The 15,846-nt window shown below is 43.1% G+C and overlaps 1 protein-coding gene across 2 annotated transcripts; it reads right to left on the bottom strand.

Moving 5' to 3' along the window:
- Positions 1–2,231: 2,231 nt before the first annotated feature.
- Positions 2,232–7,794, bottom strand: LOC121868191 (carbohydrate sulfotransferase 11-like). Of its 2 annotated transcripts, none has more exons than XM_042368499.1 (7): positions 7,774–7,794; positions 6,871–6,980; positions 5,654–5,799; positions 5,152–5,231; positions 4,778–4,996; positions 3,731–3,848; positions 2,232–2,612 (listed from the first exon to the last, which is right to left on the bottom strand). In XM_042368499.1, the coding sequence occupies exons 1-7, from the start codon at positions 7,776–7,778 to the stop codon at positions 2,364–2,366; spliced, it is 927 nt and encodes a 308-aa protein (XP_042224433.1). In that variant the 5' UTR covers positions 7,779–7,794; the 3' UTR covers positions 2,232–2,363. The 2 variants fall into 2 exon arrangements, with proteins under 2 accessions (XP_042224433.1, XP_042224434.1); XM_042368500.1 differs by having other exon boundaries at positions 3,731–3,845.
- Between the last annotated feature and the right edge of the window lie 8,052 nt (positions 7,795–15,846).

Raw genomic sequence — 15,846 nt, 5'->3', positions numbered from 1 at the left:
GACGCGTTTTATTACCGTGTGAGAGAAGAGAAGACGTGTTTTAATACCGTGTGAGAGAAGAGAAGACGTGTTTTATTACCGTGTGAGAGAAGAGTAGACGTGTTTTATTACCGTGTGAGAGAAGAGAAGACGTGTTTTAATACTGTGTGAGAGAAGAGAAGACGTGTTTTATTACCGTGTGAGAGAAGAGAAGACGTGTTTTATTACCGTGTGAGAGAAGAGAAGACGCGTTTTATTACCGTGTGAGAGAAGAGAAGACGTGTTTTAATACCGTGTGAGAGAAGAGAAGACGTGTTTTATTACCGTGTGAGAGAAGAGTAGACGTGTTTTATTACCGTGTGAGAGAAGAGAAGTCGTGTTTTATTACCGTGTGAGAGAAGAGTAGACGTGTTTTATTACCGTGTGAGAGAAGAGAAGACGTGTTTTATTACCGTGTGAGAGAAGAGAAGACGTGTTTTATTGTCAGTATGAGGCTTCTCTTCCCCCAGCTGAATCTTTTATGGGAAGCAATCCGGATCATTTTTCACCACTCTTAAAAGAACGTTCGGACAATTGTAGTTTTACGAGACGATTTTTGGTCGATTTTTTTGTATATTTTATTCATTTATTTATTTATTTATTATTTAAAATGTGTTGATGCTTTTTTTTTCAGTGACTTTTGTTGTTAATTAGAAGAGTGTAATTTACCCGAATCATACACCTGTACCTACACACACACACACACACACACACACACACACACACACACACACACACACACACACACACACACACATTAACACCATAATATCATAACCAACCAATAGCTATAAAATGAGATCACGTGACTAAACCAAATTGCCTTTTCCGCATGTGAACAAAACTACAAAGAGGGTTTGACGTAAAATAGTAATAACACCTGTCCACCTCATGCAGCTGTTCCTCCCCGTCTGCCTGACTTGTGTTTACAGTGTGTCGACGCTCGCATGACTTGAAAACAACAATAAAGTATTAGGAGAAATATATTGTGCCAGTATTGTACTATTGTATGACGCACGAGGCACCTGGACAAAACCTAGTCTACGCCCTTTTACCGTGCACTAGCTGTTACTCATGATATGTGCACGTGAACCCTGTCGTGCACTAGCTGTTACTCATGATATGTGCACGTGAACCCTGTCGTGCACTAGCTGTTACTCATGATATGTGCACGTGAACCCTGTCGTGCACTAGCTGTTACTCATGATATGTGCACGTGAACTCTGTCGTGCACTAGCTGTTACTCATGATATGTGCACGTGAACCCTGTCGTGCACTAGCTGTTACTCATGATATGTGCACGTGAACCCTGTCGTGCACTAGCTGTTACTCATGATATGTGCACGTGAACCTGTCGTGCACTAGCTGTTACTCATGATATGTGCACGTGAACACTAGCTGTTACTCATGATATGTGCACGTGAACCCTGTCGTGCACTAGCTGTTACTCATGATATGTGCACGTGAACCCTGTCGTGCACTAACTGTAACTCTGATGTGTGCACGTCACTTCTGCTGTACACCAACAGAATTCATGATAAATGCCTGAGATTCCCAACCGTGCACTCACCATAGCCTTACGCGTGCACAACTCCTTCTTGTGCACTGGCTGTACCCAAACACGTGCACACTACTAATAACTTCATCTAGAGAGTCTTGTTGTTATATGAAAAAGAAGATAACATTTGCCAAGGTAAAAGTTGTTAATAAGGAATTGAATTTGAAGTTTGCTGCGGATAGCAGCTAGTTTATTGTGCACCCCGTACGCATCCTGTGAGCGGTAGCGCAAAAAGGATAACAGAGCAGAGGTCACGAAGGGTGTTTATCAGACTCCAGTGACAGCGACAGCCGCCCTCCCTGTTTAAGCACACCACCACATCCCTACTTGATGCCACGTGTTTGTCCCCACACCTTCCCTATCCTCCCTGCCCACTTCTCCCTATCCTCCCTGCCCACTTCTCCCTATCCTCCCTGCCCACTTCTCCCTTTAAAATGTTGACGTAGATGGTTCAGGTAGTAACTGAGGTAGATTATCTGCACCAGACTAAGAGCTCACTAACCCTGGTACAAGATGACAAGAGCCCCGTCAGGAGTGTGTGGCATTTCATGTTAAATATAATGGGGATAAATAAATGTAATTGCGAAAACAATCGTGAATACGATTACATTTGAAGTGTAATCAATTACGATGTAACGCAAATCAAATAATGTGATCGATTACGATTATTTAAATACGTGTAACTGGTTGCAATAAATTATGATTACAGGTCACCAGTACCTTGTATCTGTCTTATGGTTAAACGGTGATGCTTCAGCACCGCCGTCAGCCTCAGTACTGGTCGTCCTCATACAAAGTCGTAGTTAAAACTGAGGTAGTCGAGTATATAGCGGCTGACGAAGGCCCTCCTGAGGGTGGAATTGAGTTTGTGCAGGTAGGTGGAGGCGAGGCTGGAGGCGGCTGTGGTCTTCATAGGGACGGGGAACTGACCCATCTCCTCCTCCACCTCCAGCCACTTAAAGATATAACTCGAGTCTTGGTCCAGCTGCTCAAACTTGCCGATGAAGTCATACTGGATGCCACACGGGTTGCATATCTGGAGTATAAAATGTTGAACTTATTGCATAATAACTTAAGACTAAAGGAAATTGCATTAGAATATTAGGTCATGTGAGGCAGCTCCTGTTTATACCCAAACATTATTACTTATATATCCGCCTAACCTATATTACAAACTTTCCAACGAGGAAGAATTAAGGAAACTGTTAGGTAACTTGTTCCACATATCTGCAACTCGATATCAAAATCCACGTTTACATATTTCCTTCCTAGATAAAATGAAATATCTAATATCGGTCACTCTACGTCATCCAAGATAATCCATATTCAGGTTTCTTAATGTCTCACTAACGGTAGATAGAGTCACACTACTGCTCCTATCATTAATGCTCCTAGATGTACAGTAAACCCTCTTACCCATATTACTTCCATAAACAAGATGCTGTCTGGGTGTTAGGGCCCAACTCACCATTACCCCTAAACCTGAGCTCATAACCAGGTCCACTATTTTCTTTATCAGTCTAACAGTTCCACATTTCTCATCATTAAACTGCATTTGACATTTTTCTCTCGATATCGTTAGCTTATTGAGGCCATCCTGTGATTCTCTCGAGTCCAGTGTTTATGTAGTCAGCTGAGGGTCTTACTTTTTGTTTATGTCTGAGTCACCTGAGCGTCAGACCTAAAGATCCTTCATATGAGGAGTGAAAATGACGTAGAGCTTTGTTGCCTCAGTTCCTTGAGAGGCATTTGGAGACTCTTGTGTGTTGCTACGACAGTGTGGAGACTAATGGGAATTTGCTTATAAAATTATAAATATGTATATTACGTTAATGGCAAAATTATCCGGCTATCACAGTTTGCCTTCCCTTATCCGGGTAGCCATCTCCTGCAATCGCCGTGGTGATGTCTCAGTCCAGACCACCCGGGGTTCCGTGGTCAATGTTAACACCTTAGAATGGTCCGTGGTCAATGGTAACACCTTAGAATGGTCCGTGGTCAATGGTAACACCTTAGAATGGTCCGTGGTCAATGGTAGCACCTTAGAATGGTCCGTGGTCAATGGTAACACCTTAAAACCTCTGTAATATATGTGTAAAGTTTCAGATCTCTAACTGCTTCCGTTTTGGGTGATGAGTCAACACCTGGACTCACCTGGTGGACAGGAAGCCAGTGGCCATCCCAGGGAATATCCTCGTATTCTTCCTGATGGCTGATGAATCTTACAAATTCCTCGAACTTGACGACTCCTTCAGGATCTGTTGACGAACTACTGTGGGATAATAATGAATAAATTATGTGATGTTTGGTAACTGGGGGTCACACGTGTGTCTGGGCCAAGCAGGACACGAACCCTTGACATACGAGTGAGAGATACACTAATATTAATAGAGGTATTGATATGATTATGGATATCTGAATGTATTTTTATTTATATGCGTAAGTGTATACGTGTGTGTGTTAGCGTATATACTTGTCTGTGTATACGTGTGTGTTTGTGTGTGGGTACGTGATTGATTCGTGGATTGGACCAAACACACTCTCTCTCTCTCTCTCTCTCTCTCTCTCTCTCTCTCTCTCTCTCTCTCTCTCTCTCCCACCTACCACACAACTTGAGGCATCAGTTACTGTTGTCTACCAGGGGAAATACCTTCTCTGTTACTGCTTAATATATCATCAAGTTTGGAGATTAAGGAGTGAATTATCTTCCTGACTCACTCAATACACTTTAAGGGGAGGTTTGTTCTTTTTAATCTAGTGAACGTAGAGGTGATAAATTTTCCCCCACAGTTTCAGTATTCTATTTCCGAATTTTTCGTTGCAATTCGGATTTTCGGTATTTTTTTCTCCCATTTCCGATTTAAAGGATTTTTTTCATTGTTATTTGGGATTTAAAGGATTTTTTCATTGTTATTTCGAATTTAAGGGATTTTTTTCGTTGTTATTTCAGATTAATGGGATTTTCTTCGGTATTTCGGATTAATGGGTGCCGGATAATCGGTATTTCCAGTTTCATTTCGGATTTCAAGGTGTTTACATTTTCATTTAAGATTTATAGTTTGAGACATGGGTGAGACATAGGTGAGACATGGGTGAGACATGGGTGAGACACGGGTGAGACACATGCAAGAGACACGAGAGCCAGACACACAAACATGAGAAAGACACTTCAGAGATAAATTAAGACAAAGAAAGACATACCCAAATTTCTCAGATATTTTCTTCTTCATAAAGTGAGATATTCCAAGGTCTTCCACTTCAGTTATCACCTCCATCTTGTCCCGGTAGGCTGAAACGACTCGATGGAATGGGTGACGGATGAAGAGGAACTTCCTGTACGAGGCCAGCATGTCCGGCCACACGTCCTCGAACTTGGGCTGAATTAACATGTATTCCTGCGTCTTGAGGTGAATGTTGAGTCTGGAAATATTAAATAATAGCGATGTGTTTGGAATTAATGGATAATGCTTTGTTTTGACGTGTATTACTGTGTGTGTGTGTGTTTGTGTGTGTTTGTGTGTGTGTGTGTGTGTGTCTGTGTGTGTGTGTGTGTGTGTGTAAGCACTTTTCCTCACCTGTTGGACATGATGCCAGACACATTAAATGATGGATTAGTTAACCTCAGCCACACCTTCTTCCACGCGCTGCTGGCCACCTGTGAACAGATGGTCAGACGTCATTATGGGGCTCAGAGTTGGTCACTGTACTATACAATGGATATCAATTTCCTGGAAAACATTCAATGGAGGATGAAATCTGATTTTACCTTCTCCCGAGCAACGTAGAGTGAGAGGCGACATGATCGAGGTGTATACACTGAAGTCGGAGTTATATAAAGATGATATAACTAAGATAATTAAGCTATCTAACCCGTAGCGAACACATAATAATGGTTTAACTAAAATACTTCAGCTACCAAACCAATAGCGAGCACAAGAGCAGTGGTTTAGGCGTGAAGAAGGCAAAAACACGTTGGGAAGCTTCAAATATTGGTTGGATATGAGTGATAAAGGTTGGGTGTAAACGGGGCTGCCTAGTATCGTCTACGAGGTATACTACAGCTTCCTTTCGTCTTACCTTCTGGGCGCTGCAGTAGAGGAGCCTGCGGGTGTCGTCGACGTAGATATGTTGTAACTGGAGGGGTGAGATCTCTGAGGACACGTTGAAGACGCTACAAATCTCCTTCACTCTTCTCCTCAATTCTTCACTTCGCTCCTTCGGTCCTGTAAGATAGTTAGTTAGTTTGTGGTCCTGAAGGTTAACGAGAGGGAATATTAATACACACTTGCAGGTTATATCTTGCCGCAAGTGTCTTAAGAGTGTTAAAGCACACCCACACCTTGTTCAGTCTTTATCAGTCTTCCAACCAAAGCATTATTGAACTCTCACTCAAATATGTTAAAAACCTTCTTCCTTGTTGACTTACATTCTTGAACAACAAAAAATGGTTATTGTACTTGAAGAAATAAAAATAAAAAACAAAATAAAAGAAAAAAACAAAAAACAAACATCACCTCACAAGTTTGTTTACATGCTCCATCAAGCTTCGTCTCGTTATTTACTGAAAGTTAGAACTAATCGTAATTTTTTTCTTGTGTTTTTTTTTTATAAGTAATTGTCTATATCCGAGGAAGTTGAAGAGCGAGGGGATGGGGCTCTAGTGATGTGGTTAGGTTAGGTTAAGTGAGGTGAGTGTTTGTATAATTTCTTCCGTTCTAAGAGAGTTATTATACAAGTTTAAAGATGTTAGGGTACTGTGTTGTGCTCTCTCTCTCTCTCTCTCTCTCTCTCTCTCTCTCTCTCTCTCTCTCTCTCTCTCTTTTCGTTTTCTCCTTCGCTAACCTAACCTAACTTAACCTAACCTACCTGGTATATATTCAAGGACATATCTGAGACAAACATGACTGAGGGTTCTTGTTTTTGTTCTGCAATTGAGGCTCTGGATCAACAGGTAAACTTCACTGATGATGATGATGATGATGATGATGATGATGATGATGATGATGATGACTAAATAGTTCCCTATCTCGACAAAGGTCTGTTGTTCACTTCTGTTGTATGAGAACCTCTTGTTATTCTTTGACTCCTTTCCTGAAGTGATCTTTGGAGTCGGTGATTCTCTCCTGAATGACAACAAGTAGAAAAAAATTGAGACGTTTTGTTGTAATACTGAGCAGAGAGGATGGCCTGAGACACTGAGGAGGAGGAGGAAGAAGAGGAGTCGCAGGAGGAGGAGGAGGAGGAGGAGGAGGAGGAGGAACGGAAGGAGGAGGCTCGGACACTGAAAGACTGACCTGAAGAAGATGGCCCGAAGGAAGACTGGTCTGGCCGGATAAGTTGGGCCAAGAACACGAACAAGGCCAAGAGACCCACCTGCACCAACACCACCTGTCTCCTCACACACCTGTAGAAGAGGAGTAACAGAATACATCACTAAAACAAACATAAACGGGAACAATTATCATTATAATCAGTTTTCGACCAATCAGGAGGTCCGTGACGTCTAACTGGTCAATTTTCCACCAATTAGGAGGTCCGTAACGCCTAACTGGCTAGTCTTCCACCAATCAGATGTCTAACTCATCAGTTTTCCACCAACCAGGAGGTCCGTGACGTCTAAGTGGTAAGTCTTCCGCCAATCAGATGTCTAACTCTTCAGCCTCATCACTACCGCAGTTCATCACCCCCACAGTTCATCACCACCACCGCCACCACAGTTCATCATCACCACCTTCACAGTTCCTGACCATCACAGTTCATCACCACTTCCACAGGTCATCACCACCACCACCACAGTTTATCACCACCCCAGTTCATCACCACTGCCACAGTTCATCACCACCCAAGTTCATCACCACCCCAATTCATCACCACTTCAGTTCATCATCACCACCACAGTTCATCACCACTACCATAGTTCATCACCACCACTACCACAGTTCATCACCACTACCATAGTTCATCACCACCACTACCACAGTTCATCACCACTACCATAGTTCATCACCACCACCACCCCAGTTCATCACCACCCCAATTCATCACCACTTCAGTTCAACATCACCACCACAGTTCATCACCACTACCATAGTTCATCACCACCACTACCATAGTTCATCACCACCACTACCCCAGTTCATTACCACTACCACAGTTCATCACCACAAGCACCATCACAGGAGCGCAGGCTAAAGCACCTCATAATTTGCTGTGGCGAGGCAGTGTGCGACTCGCCCATCGAAGAGGATACGGGTACGATAATATTTTCACAACATTTCCTCTACAGAAATTACGCAAAGCTTTCCTGCTGTAGTCCACGTTTTACACCAGCCCATGTTGAGTCCCTCGGGCAAACATATCATCAGGGTGTGTGTGTAAGGTGACAGTGGGTGTATGTGTGTAAGGTGACAGTGGGTGTATGTGTGTAAGGTGACAGTGGGTGTATGTGTGTGTGTGTGTGTGTGAGGGGACAGTATCATAGGTGTCTTCACGACCCTTCTGTGCTGCAGAGTTTGGAAGACGGTAAAGCAACGTGTGTCCTCGTTAAGAACCGAGTGAACACCTACATGGTCTTTGCTAAGGTGATAAATGTTTCTAGATTCTGGAACAGTTTGGTTCCAACACACCTTCGGGCCTAACACAAAGAGCTAGTTCACGTTTATGCATAACTGTAAGAAAGGAGACGAAAATGAAGACTAGCGCAGAACAAGAGAAGCAGAGGATAACAAAATATATATGATTCTCAGCAGGCGAGTTGTTTGAGGGGGAGGGGGGGGAGGCGGAGGAGGTGAGGGCGGGGTGGAGGGGCGAGAGGGAGGCAAGAGGGGAGGAGGGGGCGGGAGAGGAAGGCTCAAAAGCACCCATCAACAGAGGTAAACTTTTTGTTGGGAGACTTGAAGCTCAACAATATTGTGTGGAGCGGCGGCAGCGAGGTAGAGGAAGTGTCTGCTGTGTGTGGGAGGTGGATGGAGTGTAAGGTGGAGGAGAATTAAGTGGAATACAGGTATGGCAGACGTGTGGCTCCATTCTCTCTATGTATACTCAGGTATGTATATTTTTTTACCTTTAATTAGCCTCCATAATTAATGATAATATAATCACTTAAAAACACATTAACATATTCTAAAACTTATGATTTATTGACGGAAATTATACAGTATTTAACAGTAATGATACACACACACACACACACACACACACACACACACACACACACACACACACACACACACACACACACACTGTATATTTTCAGCCTTCTACTGCCAAGCTCTTCAATAAACCGTTAGTATTATTATTATATTATTATATTATTATTTACACACACACACACACACACACACACACACAACAGATGACGTCATAACTCACCTCGCTTTAATTTATCATCAGAGGAAAAAAATAACCTGTAATTAGTGACTTCCCAATCTAGGTAAAGTCAAATATACAGTACGTGCTAAACTCCTCTTATCAACCAACACAGTTTCTACTATTCATCTTCTTATCAATTTTCTACAATTTGTCCTTCTTTCTTTTTTTTCCATTTTTTCCTTTTCTTTTTCCTCAGAGTAGTGGCAGGCGACTGACGTAACACAGGTCAACTTGACGGGACAAACAAAGATTGAGAATAAGAGTCACTTTTTCCTCCTGGGAGCAGAGGTTTGAAGACGACGATGGTATAAGGAGGAAAATAAAACCGATATTACTTATGTAGCTCCGGGCGATTAGTAGCAGATGGGAGTAGAAAAGGGGTGAGTGGCAGTAGGAGGCGGTGGGTGGGAGTAGGAGGAGAGGGGGAGTGGGAGGAGCAGGAGTGGGAGGAGTAGGAGGGGGGAATGGGAGGAGTGGCAAGTGGTAGGAGGAGGAGAAGGGTGGGGGGTGGTAATGATAGTTATTAGTGAAATTCTTCAAACTCTCAGAATCTGTCAACAATCTCTAGCTTGTCCACACCTGCATATACAACACCACATACACCTGCCCCAACACAAATTAATCCACACGGGTGTTATCGTGTTACCCAAGCAGGTGTTTTCTTTACAGGTGTCCTCCAAGACCAGACCCCCAGGCCACATTACGCCTGTCCCTCGCCACATCACGCCCCGCCGTCCATCATAACCAGCGCCTGTCCCTCGCCACATCACGCCCCGCCGTCCATCATAACCAGCGCCTGTACCTCGACACATCATGCCCCACCAGACGCCCTTGTTGGTTGCTACAGGAGGCTCCACCACTATGAAACTACCTGTGTCAGCACTGGGCGATTACCTGCACCCCCTCACTATCTCCCCTGAGTGCTCGTTAGCTCGCCTCTCTCCCGCTCTTGATCATGATAAACTCACCTCCTCCCTAATAGAGTAAAATCGGGAAGATGGTCCACGTGTCGTGAAGACCGAGAGGCTGCCTTAACACCTTCATGATGGGGGTGGGGGGACTTCACCTTTATTTAGATTTAGTCCTGTGATGTGGTAAACTAATTGACCTTTGACCTCTGCCCTAGATATTTCCACACGTTGTATGCTGTTTAATGCTGCGCTGTTATTCCATCAACTGACTTTGTATATGTATATTTTTTACCATTTACACCGTGACCTTTTCCTAACACATGTAGGTGATGTAACCGTGATGTGTCCGTGATATGTCCGTATTATGTCCGTGATGTGTCCGTGATATGTCCGTGATGTGTCCGTGATATGTCCGTATTATATCCGTGATGTGTCCGTGATGTGTCCGTGATATGTCCGTGATGTGTCCGTGATATGTCCGTGATATGTCCGTGATATGTCCGTATTATGTCCGTATTATGTCCGTGTTATGTCCGTGTTATGTCCGTGTTATGTGGTGTATAATTCCTCTTACAAAGAAGTTAAAAGGAACATAGTCAAGGCTATACTTACATGAACATTATAATCAAATATCAACCGATGTTTTAAACTTTTATATAAGAAACTGTGAACAAAAACATCACTAGACTTAATAAACATCCCATAAATGTTTCCTCCTGCCCACATCTCTCACGGGACCTAAGACAAACACCTCAGTACCTCATAAAATATCCACATTCTTAAAAAAAAATAAAAATTCCATAAAATCCCCCCCTCCCCCCTCATTAATTAGTCATTCTAAAACATTGTGATAATTTGCATGATATTATTTCGGTGTTGGAGTTAAACCAGGTCAATTTGATGTATTCTGACAGGTTTAGATTATGGGAATAAAATTTTACATACGTTTTAAGGCTTACGTTTAGAGAGTTTTCATCTGCATATTCAGCACTGAGTATTTATAACGCTGGGGATGCATACGAGAGGCGACAGGATATATAAATGGTTGATCGTACGCTGTGAAGGTTATTGTTATACCTGAAAATTGTTATACCTGTAAATATTAGAGGAGATTTATTTTAATTTATTGTTTGATTCAAGATACCCACCTGAGGTACCCACATGAGGTACCCACCTAAGATACCCATCAGGTAATGTCCGTCAGCAGGTAGTGTCAGTCAGCAGGTAGTGTCAATCAGCAGGTAAGGTAGGTAAGGGAGAGGGGAGGGGGGGTAGAGGGTGGCACCATTGATTAACTCTACGGGTTCAACACACACACACACACACACACACACACACACACACACACACACACACACACACACACACACACACACACACACACACACACACACACACACACACACACACACACACACACACACATACTCAACTACACACCCAGTCAAACATGCATTCTCCCACCCTCACTTCTGACAATCATCATTCTTCCTATTCAATATATTCATAAGACGAATAAAATTGATGTTTGTATGTATGTATGTATGTATGTATGTATGTATGTATGTATGTATGTATGTGTGTGCATGTTTACTCAAGGCGTCTGATATCAATCTCTGTGTATCTTTAATCTTTACTTTGAGAGAGAGAGAGAGAGAGAGAGAGAGAGACCATATCACTATAAAAGACTTACATTCATACACCAGCCAAGACCATTAACCACACTATGTACCTGACATGTACCAAATTCAATTCCCCCCAAAAATAAATCAAAAGAATAAATATTTTTTTTTTTACCAAGTTGGGGAAGAAAAGAAAATATTTAGGGGAAAAAAAAGAAAGAAGGGAAAGTTTTAGGGTGAAATCTAGTCGTATTAGAGAGTGTGGAAGTGGATGGTCGCCCCAGATGGTGTTGGCAGATGAGAAATGCCCCAATGAACACAAATTTGGCGGGAAAATTGTAGAATATCACACAAATTTGGCGGGAAAATTATAGAATATCACCGTGAGTTTTCAGGGTTTGTGGCCGAGTGACCTCCTGAGCCTCTAGTGTGTGTGTGACCTTGGTGGTGCTAATGAGGAGGAGGTGATGAAGGAGGAGGTGATGAAGGAGGTGGGATGAAGGAGATTGAGGATAGATCTTCTTTTACCATGATATGATTCCCTTAGTCTCTATCCTCCATTACCACGTGATGGAGGAGGAACAGTGAGGTGAGAGGGTGATGGAGGAGAATTGGGTGAATTAGCGTAGTGAAGGAGGTAGTGTGGTGGTACAGAAGGAGGGGTGGTGTAGTAGTGAGGAGGTAGTGGTGGTGATAGAGGAAGGAGGGGAGTGAGGTGTAGTAGTGAGGGAGGTAGTGGTGGTGATAGAGGAAGGAGGGGGGTGAGGTGTAGTAGTGAGGGAGGTAGTGGTGGTGATGGAGGAAGGAGGGGGTGGGTGAGGTGTAGTAGTGAGGGAGGTAGTGGTGGTGATAGAGGAAGGAGGGGGGTGAGGTGTAGTAGTGAGGGAGGTAGTGGTGGTGATGGAGAAGGAAGAGTGAGGGAGATCGTAGTAATAGTGTTGGTGGAGAGAACATCAAGTCGTGGCAGGTAATCAGAGAGAAGGAGTCGATCTAGGAGTCGGGGAGGTGGTCGTGGAGATCGTTTTACAGGTCGTTGGTTTAAGCTGGTTTAAGGATTATGGGATTACCTGAACATTTGCCCCCAGATTATTTCACCTGAGGACTCTTAACCTAACCTAACCTAATCTAACTAGTAGCGTTAGGGTGGTTAATCTTCAGGTGACGTAAATGAGAATCACGTCCTCACTAAATGACATTCTTAAGACTATAATGATGGCTCTTTGGGATCTGTTGACGAATATTGTTCTCTAGACCATGAAACCTGTAGACCACGACTCATACAACCAATGTTATTCTCAAGACCACGACTCATACAACCAATGTTATTCTCAAGACCACGACTCATACAACCAATGTTATTCTCAAGACCACGACTCATACAACCAATGTTATTCTCAAGACCACGACTCATACAACCAATGTTATTCTCAAGACCACGACTCCTTCAGACACATAATATCATCCGTGACAGCAATAGACATTTGGTATCATCCTGACTACAGCGAGAGACAAATTACATCATTCATTCGTAGCAGATAAACCTTTCAAATTCTTTCTCTCTCCTTATTTCCGGGTCATTACACTTGATGACAACTATTTCTGGATTTTTGCTGACGTGAATGGTATTTTTTCGACATTCTTTTTCTTTTTTTCGTCGTTATGTAGAATTGTTTCAGTCTCCTCTACACCCCCTGACCACCCCCTCCTCACCTCCTCTATGGTTAAACTTCGCCTCCCCTCTCCTCTTCCTCACCTCCTCCCCACCCCCTCATACCCTCCCCCTCTCCTCTTCCTCACCTCCTCTCACCCTCTTCCCCTCCTCCTCCTCACCTCCTCAGCGGGTAAACTTCGTCTTCCTCCTCACGCCCCCCCCTTGTGTTGAAAGTCAAATAGCCTCTACTCCAAACTGTGCCAAACTTAACCATTAAGTTTTGGAGCCAATTAGGATTAAACTCTATTATGGCTTGTTATGTAAGGTAACCATTAGGATCAGGGGCCCATTATGGAGAGGTGCGTGTTACGACTTGTGACTATTAACCCCCTCTCGTTATTCTGGCCTCCAATTGCTAGGTAGGGTATTATTTTCTGCCCTGTTTGTCTGTTTGTTTGTCTGTGTCACTTGCCCGAGAGAATTAAATGTTCCATATAATCTGTACAGCCTTGCTCAACCCTCTACCCTGGCTTAGGACTATTGCAGGTTAGGTTAGGTTAGTTTAGGTTAGGTTTTGGAACAATTATATTTTACAGCCACTAAGATTAATGCCCTTGTGAGTGAGGCCAATATCTGAGGTGTTCAGTAGGGTAGAGGCTCATCAGGATTGGAACTCATCACAAATGGGGTCATCAGTGTTGGGTATTAGGATCCAATGCTCCATGACGATTGGAATTCATCACATTACCACTGAAACCCCTTAAAATTAGCCCTCATTAAGATTGAAACCCGCCAGAATTATGCCCCCATTAAGAGGTGAGAACTCTTTTAACCAGCCAGCCCCACTGTTCTCCCCACAACAACATCCTAAGAAAAAGCTGCCTCACACACCTACCAAACGCATTTCACTTGTTTGAGGAAGGTCCACGTCACCACACTCTGGGTCTTCATCTGGCGAGAGTGAATACATACCCTTCAGTGTATCAGAGACTCTCATTTTTTATCGTAAACAACTCAAACATCCACACCATTGTCCCCAGTTATCACACACCCTACCCTCCTCTCTCCCTGTCTCCAATACGCTCGTCTGTCAGGGCATTTCCGTCGTTTTGCAGACTTGTGTAGCTGGGAACAATGCCGGCCCCGGTAAGCGACAAGGTCTGAGAAGAGCCTCGCCTTGCCAGGAATTGCTCAGCTTAATACCGTGTGTGTGTCGTCTAAGGTAATAAACATGGTGGGCGTCCCATTGACCTGACACCGCCAGCCGCGTGAGCACCTTACCACGACACGACAGGTTGTTGAGTGTACGAGAGACTGAGGTGTGTCTTGTGCAGTTCAGGAGGAGGCGGAGGGGGAGAGGGGGGAAGAAGAAGAGGAGGAGGAAGAGGAGAAGGAGAAGAAGAAGAGGAGGAGGAAGAGGAGAAGGAGAAGCAGGAAGAGAAAATGCCAATACATATGTTCTTCCTTCATCACCTTGCTTCTTTTCTTTCTTATTTTTCTCCACTTCCTGTTTGCAATATCTCTAAAATCATTATCCATAAACACGAGAAAAAAAATGAAAATAACATAATAAAAACAAGTCAGGATAAATGATACAATAAGAAAAATATTAACATTTGACCAAGAAAAATCCTCGACTAAACAGGAAAACATTGAGGAAAAAGCTTCAACCACGACACCACAACACCACGACAACACCCTGTACCTTAGCCAGCGTACAGGTGAAACTCACGACAGGTAAAGGTGTTAAGTGTAGGAGGAAGACCATCATTAACAGTGCTACTAGTTAATGGTGGTGATTACTACCTGTGTGTGTGTGTGTGTGTGTGTGTGTGTGTGTGTATGTGTGTGTGTGTGTGTGTAGTGGTTATACACACAGAATACCTCCCCCTGATGTACTAGTATTTACACAAACATTTATTCACGAGTTGACAGCTTATGTAAACGAGTATTAAACCATCACTAAATTATAAACCTTTGATCCACCACCTCTCCTGCTGCGGGTTTAACGTAAGAAATTTACCATCATTAATCTTAAGCTTTGAAACGTAAATGTGGTTAATAATTTCTAACCCCACCAAAAAGGTTAAAACAGTTAAGGTAAAAATGTTCTCGTTAAATACACGTTCAGAGATGATTTTTTTTATATTAATGGTGACTTGTAAGGTCGAGTGGAGGCGACTGTTTGATCAAGTGTTGGTGATATTGACATAAATTTGTCTTACGTATTCCCCCTACATCTTTGATCATCAGAGGGTAGGGCCCAATAACATGAGGGCCCTTTAGGATTGGGCCCCCATTAGGTTCGGGGACCATTAAGACCTAGTGAACTTCGGTTAGGTTAGGTTTGATTAGCGTGAATATATTTAATCATCAGGTGATATAAGATAAGCCAGTTGGGGGACTAATCCTCAGGTAACTTCAAGGTATTTTAATTGGCTTACGTTTCTTTTCAAAGTTTTCACCTGAGTAAACACCTGGTACCTGTTGATGATACCTGAGTAAATTACCTGTTTGTTGACACTTACTAAGGAGCTCACATCAACGCCAAACCCTGATGATTATTTTGGTTGCTGAGGTAAGAGAGTGGAGGCAGGTAAGGTAAGGTAAAGTTAAAAGAATATAAGATGAAAGTTAATTGTAAATAAATATTGTTAATAGAATGAGAAGCATATAGGTTCTTATAGATCTTACGTCTTTTGGTGTGTGTGTGTG

Source organism: Homarus americanus, unplaced genomic scaffold (genome assembly GCF_018991925.1).
Source record: "Homarus americanus isolate GMGI-L3 unplaced genomic scaffold, GMGI_Hamer_2.0 scaffold19318, whole genome shotgun sequence".
NCBI classification, from domain to species: domain Eukaryota; kingdom Metazoa; phylum Arthropoda; class Malacostraca; order Decapoda; family Nephropidae; genus Homarus; species Homarus americanus.
This window is presented reverse-complemented; position numbering and strand designations above follow the sequence as displayed.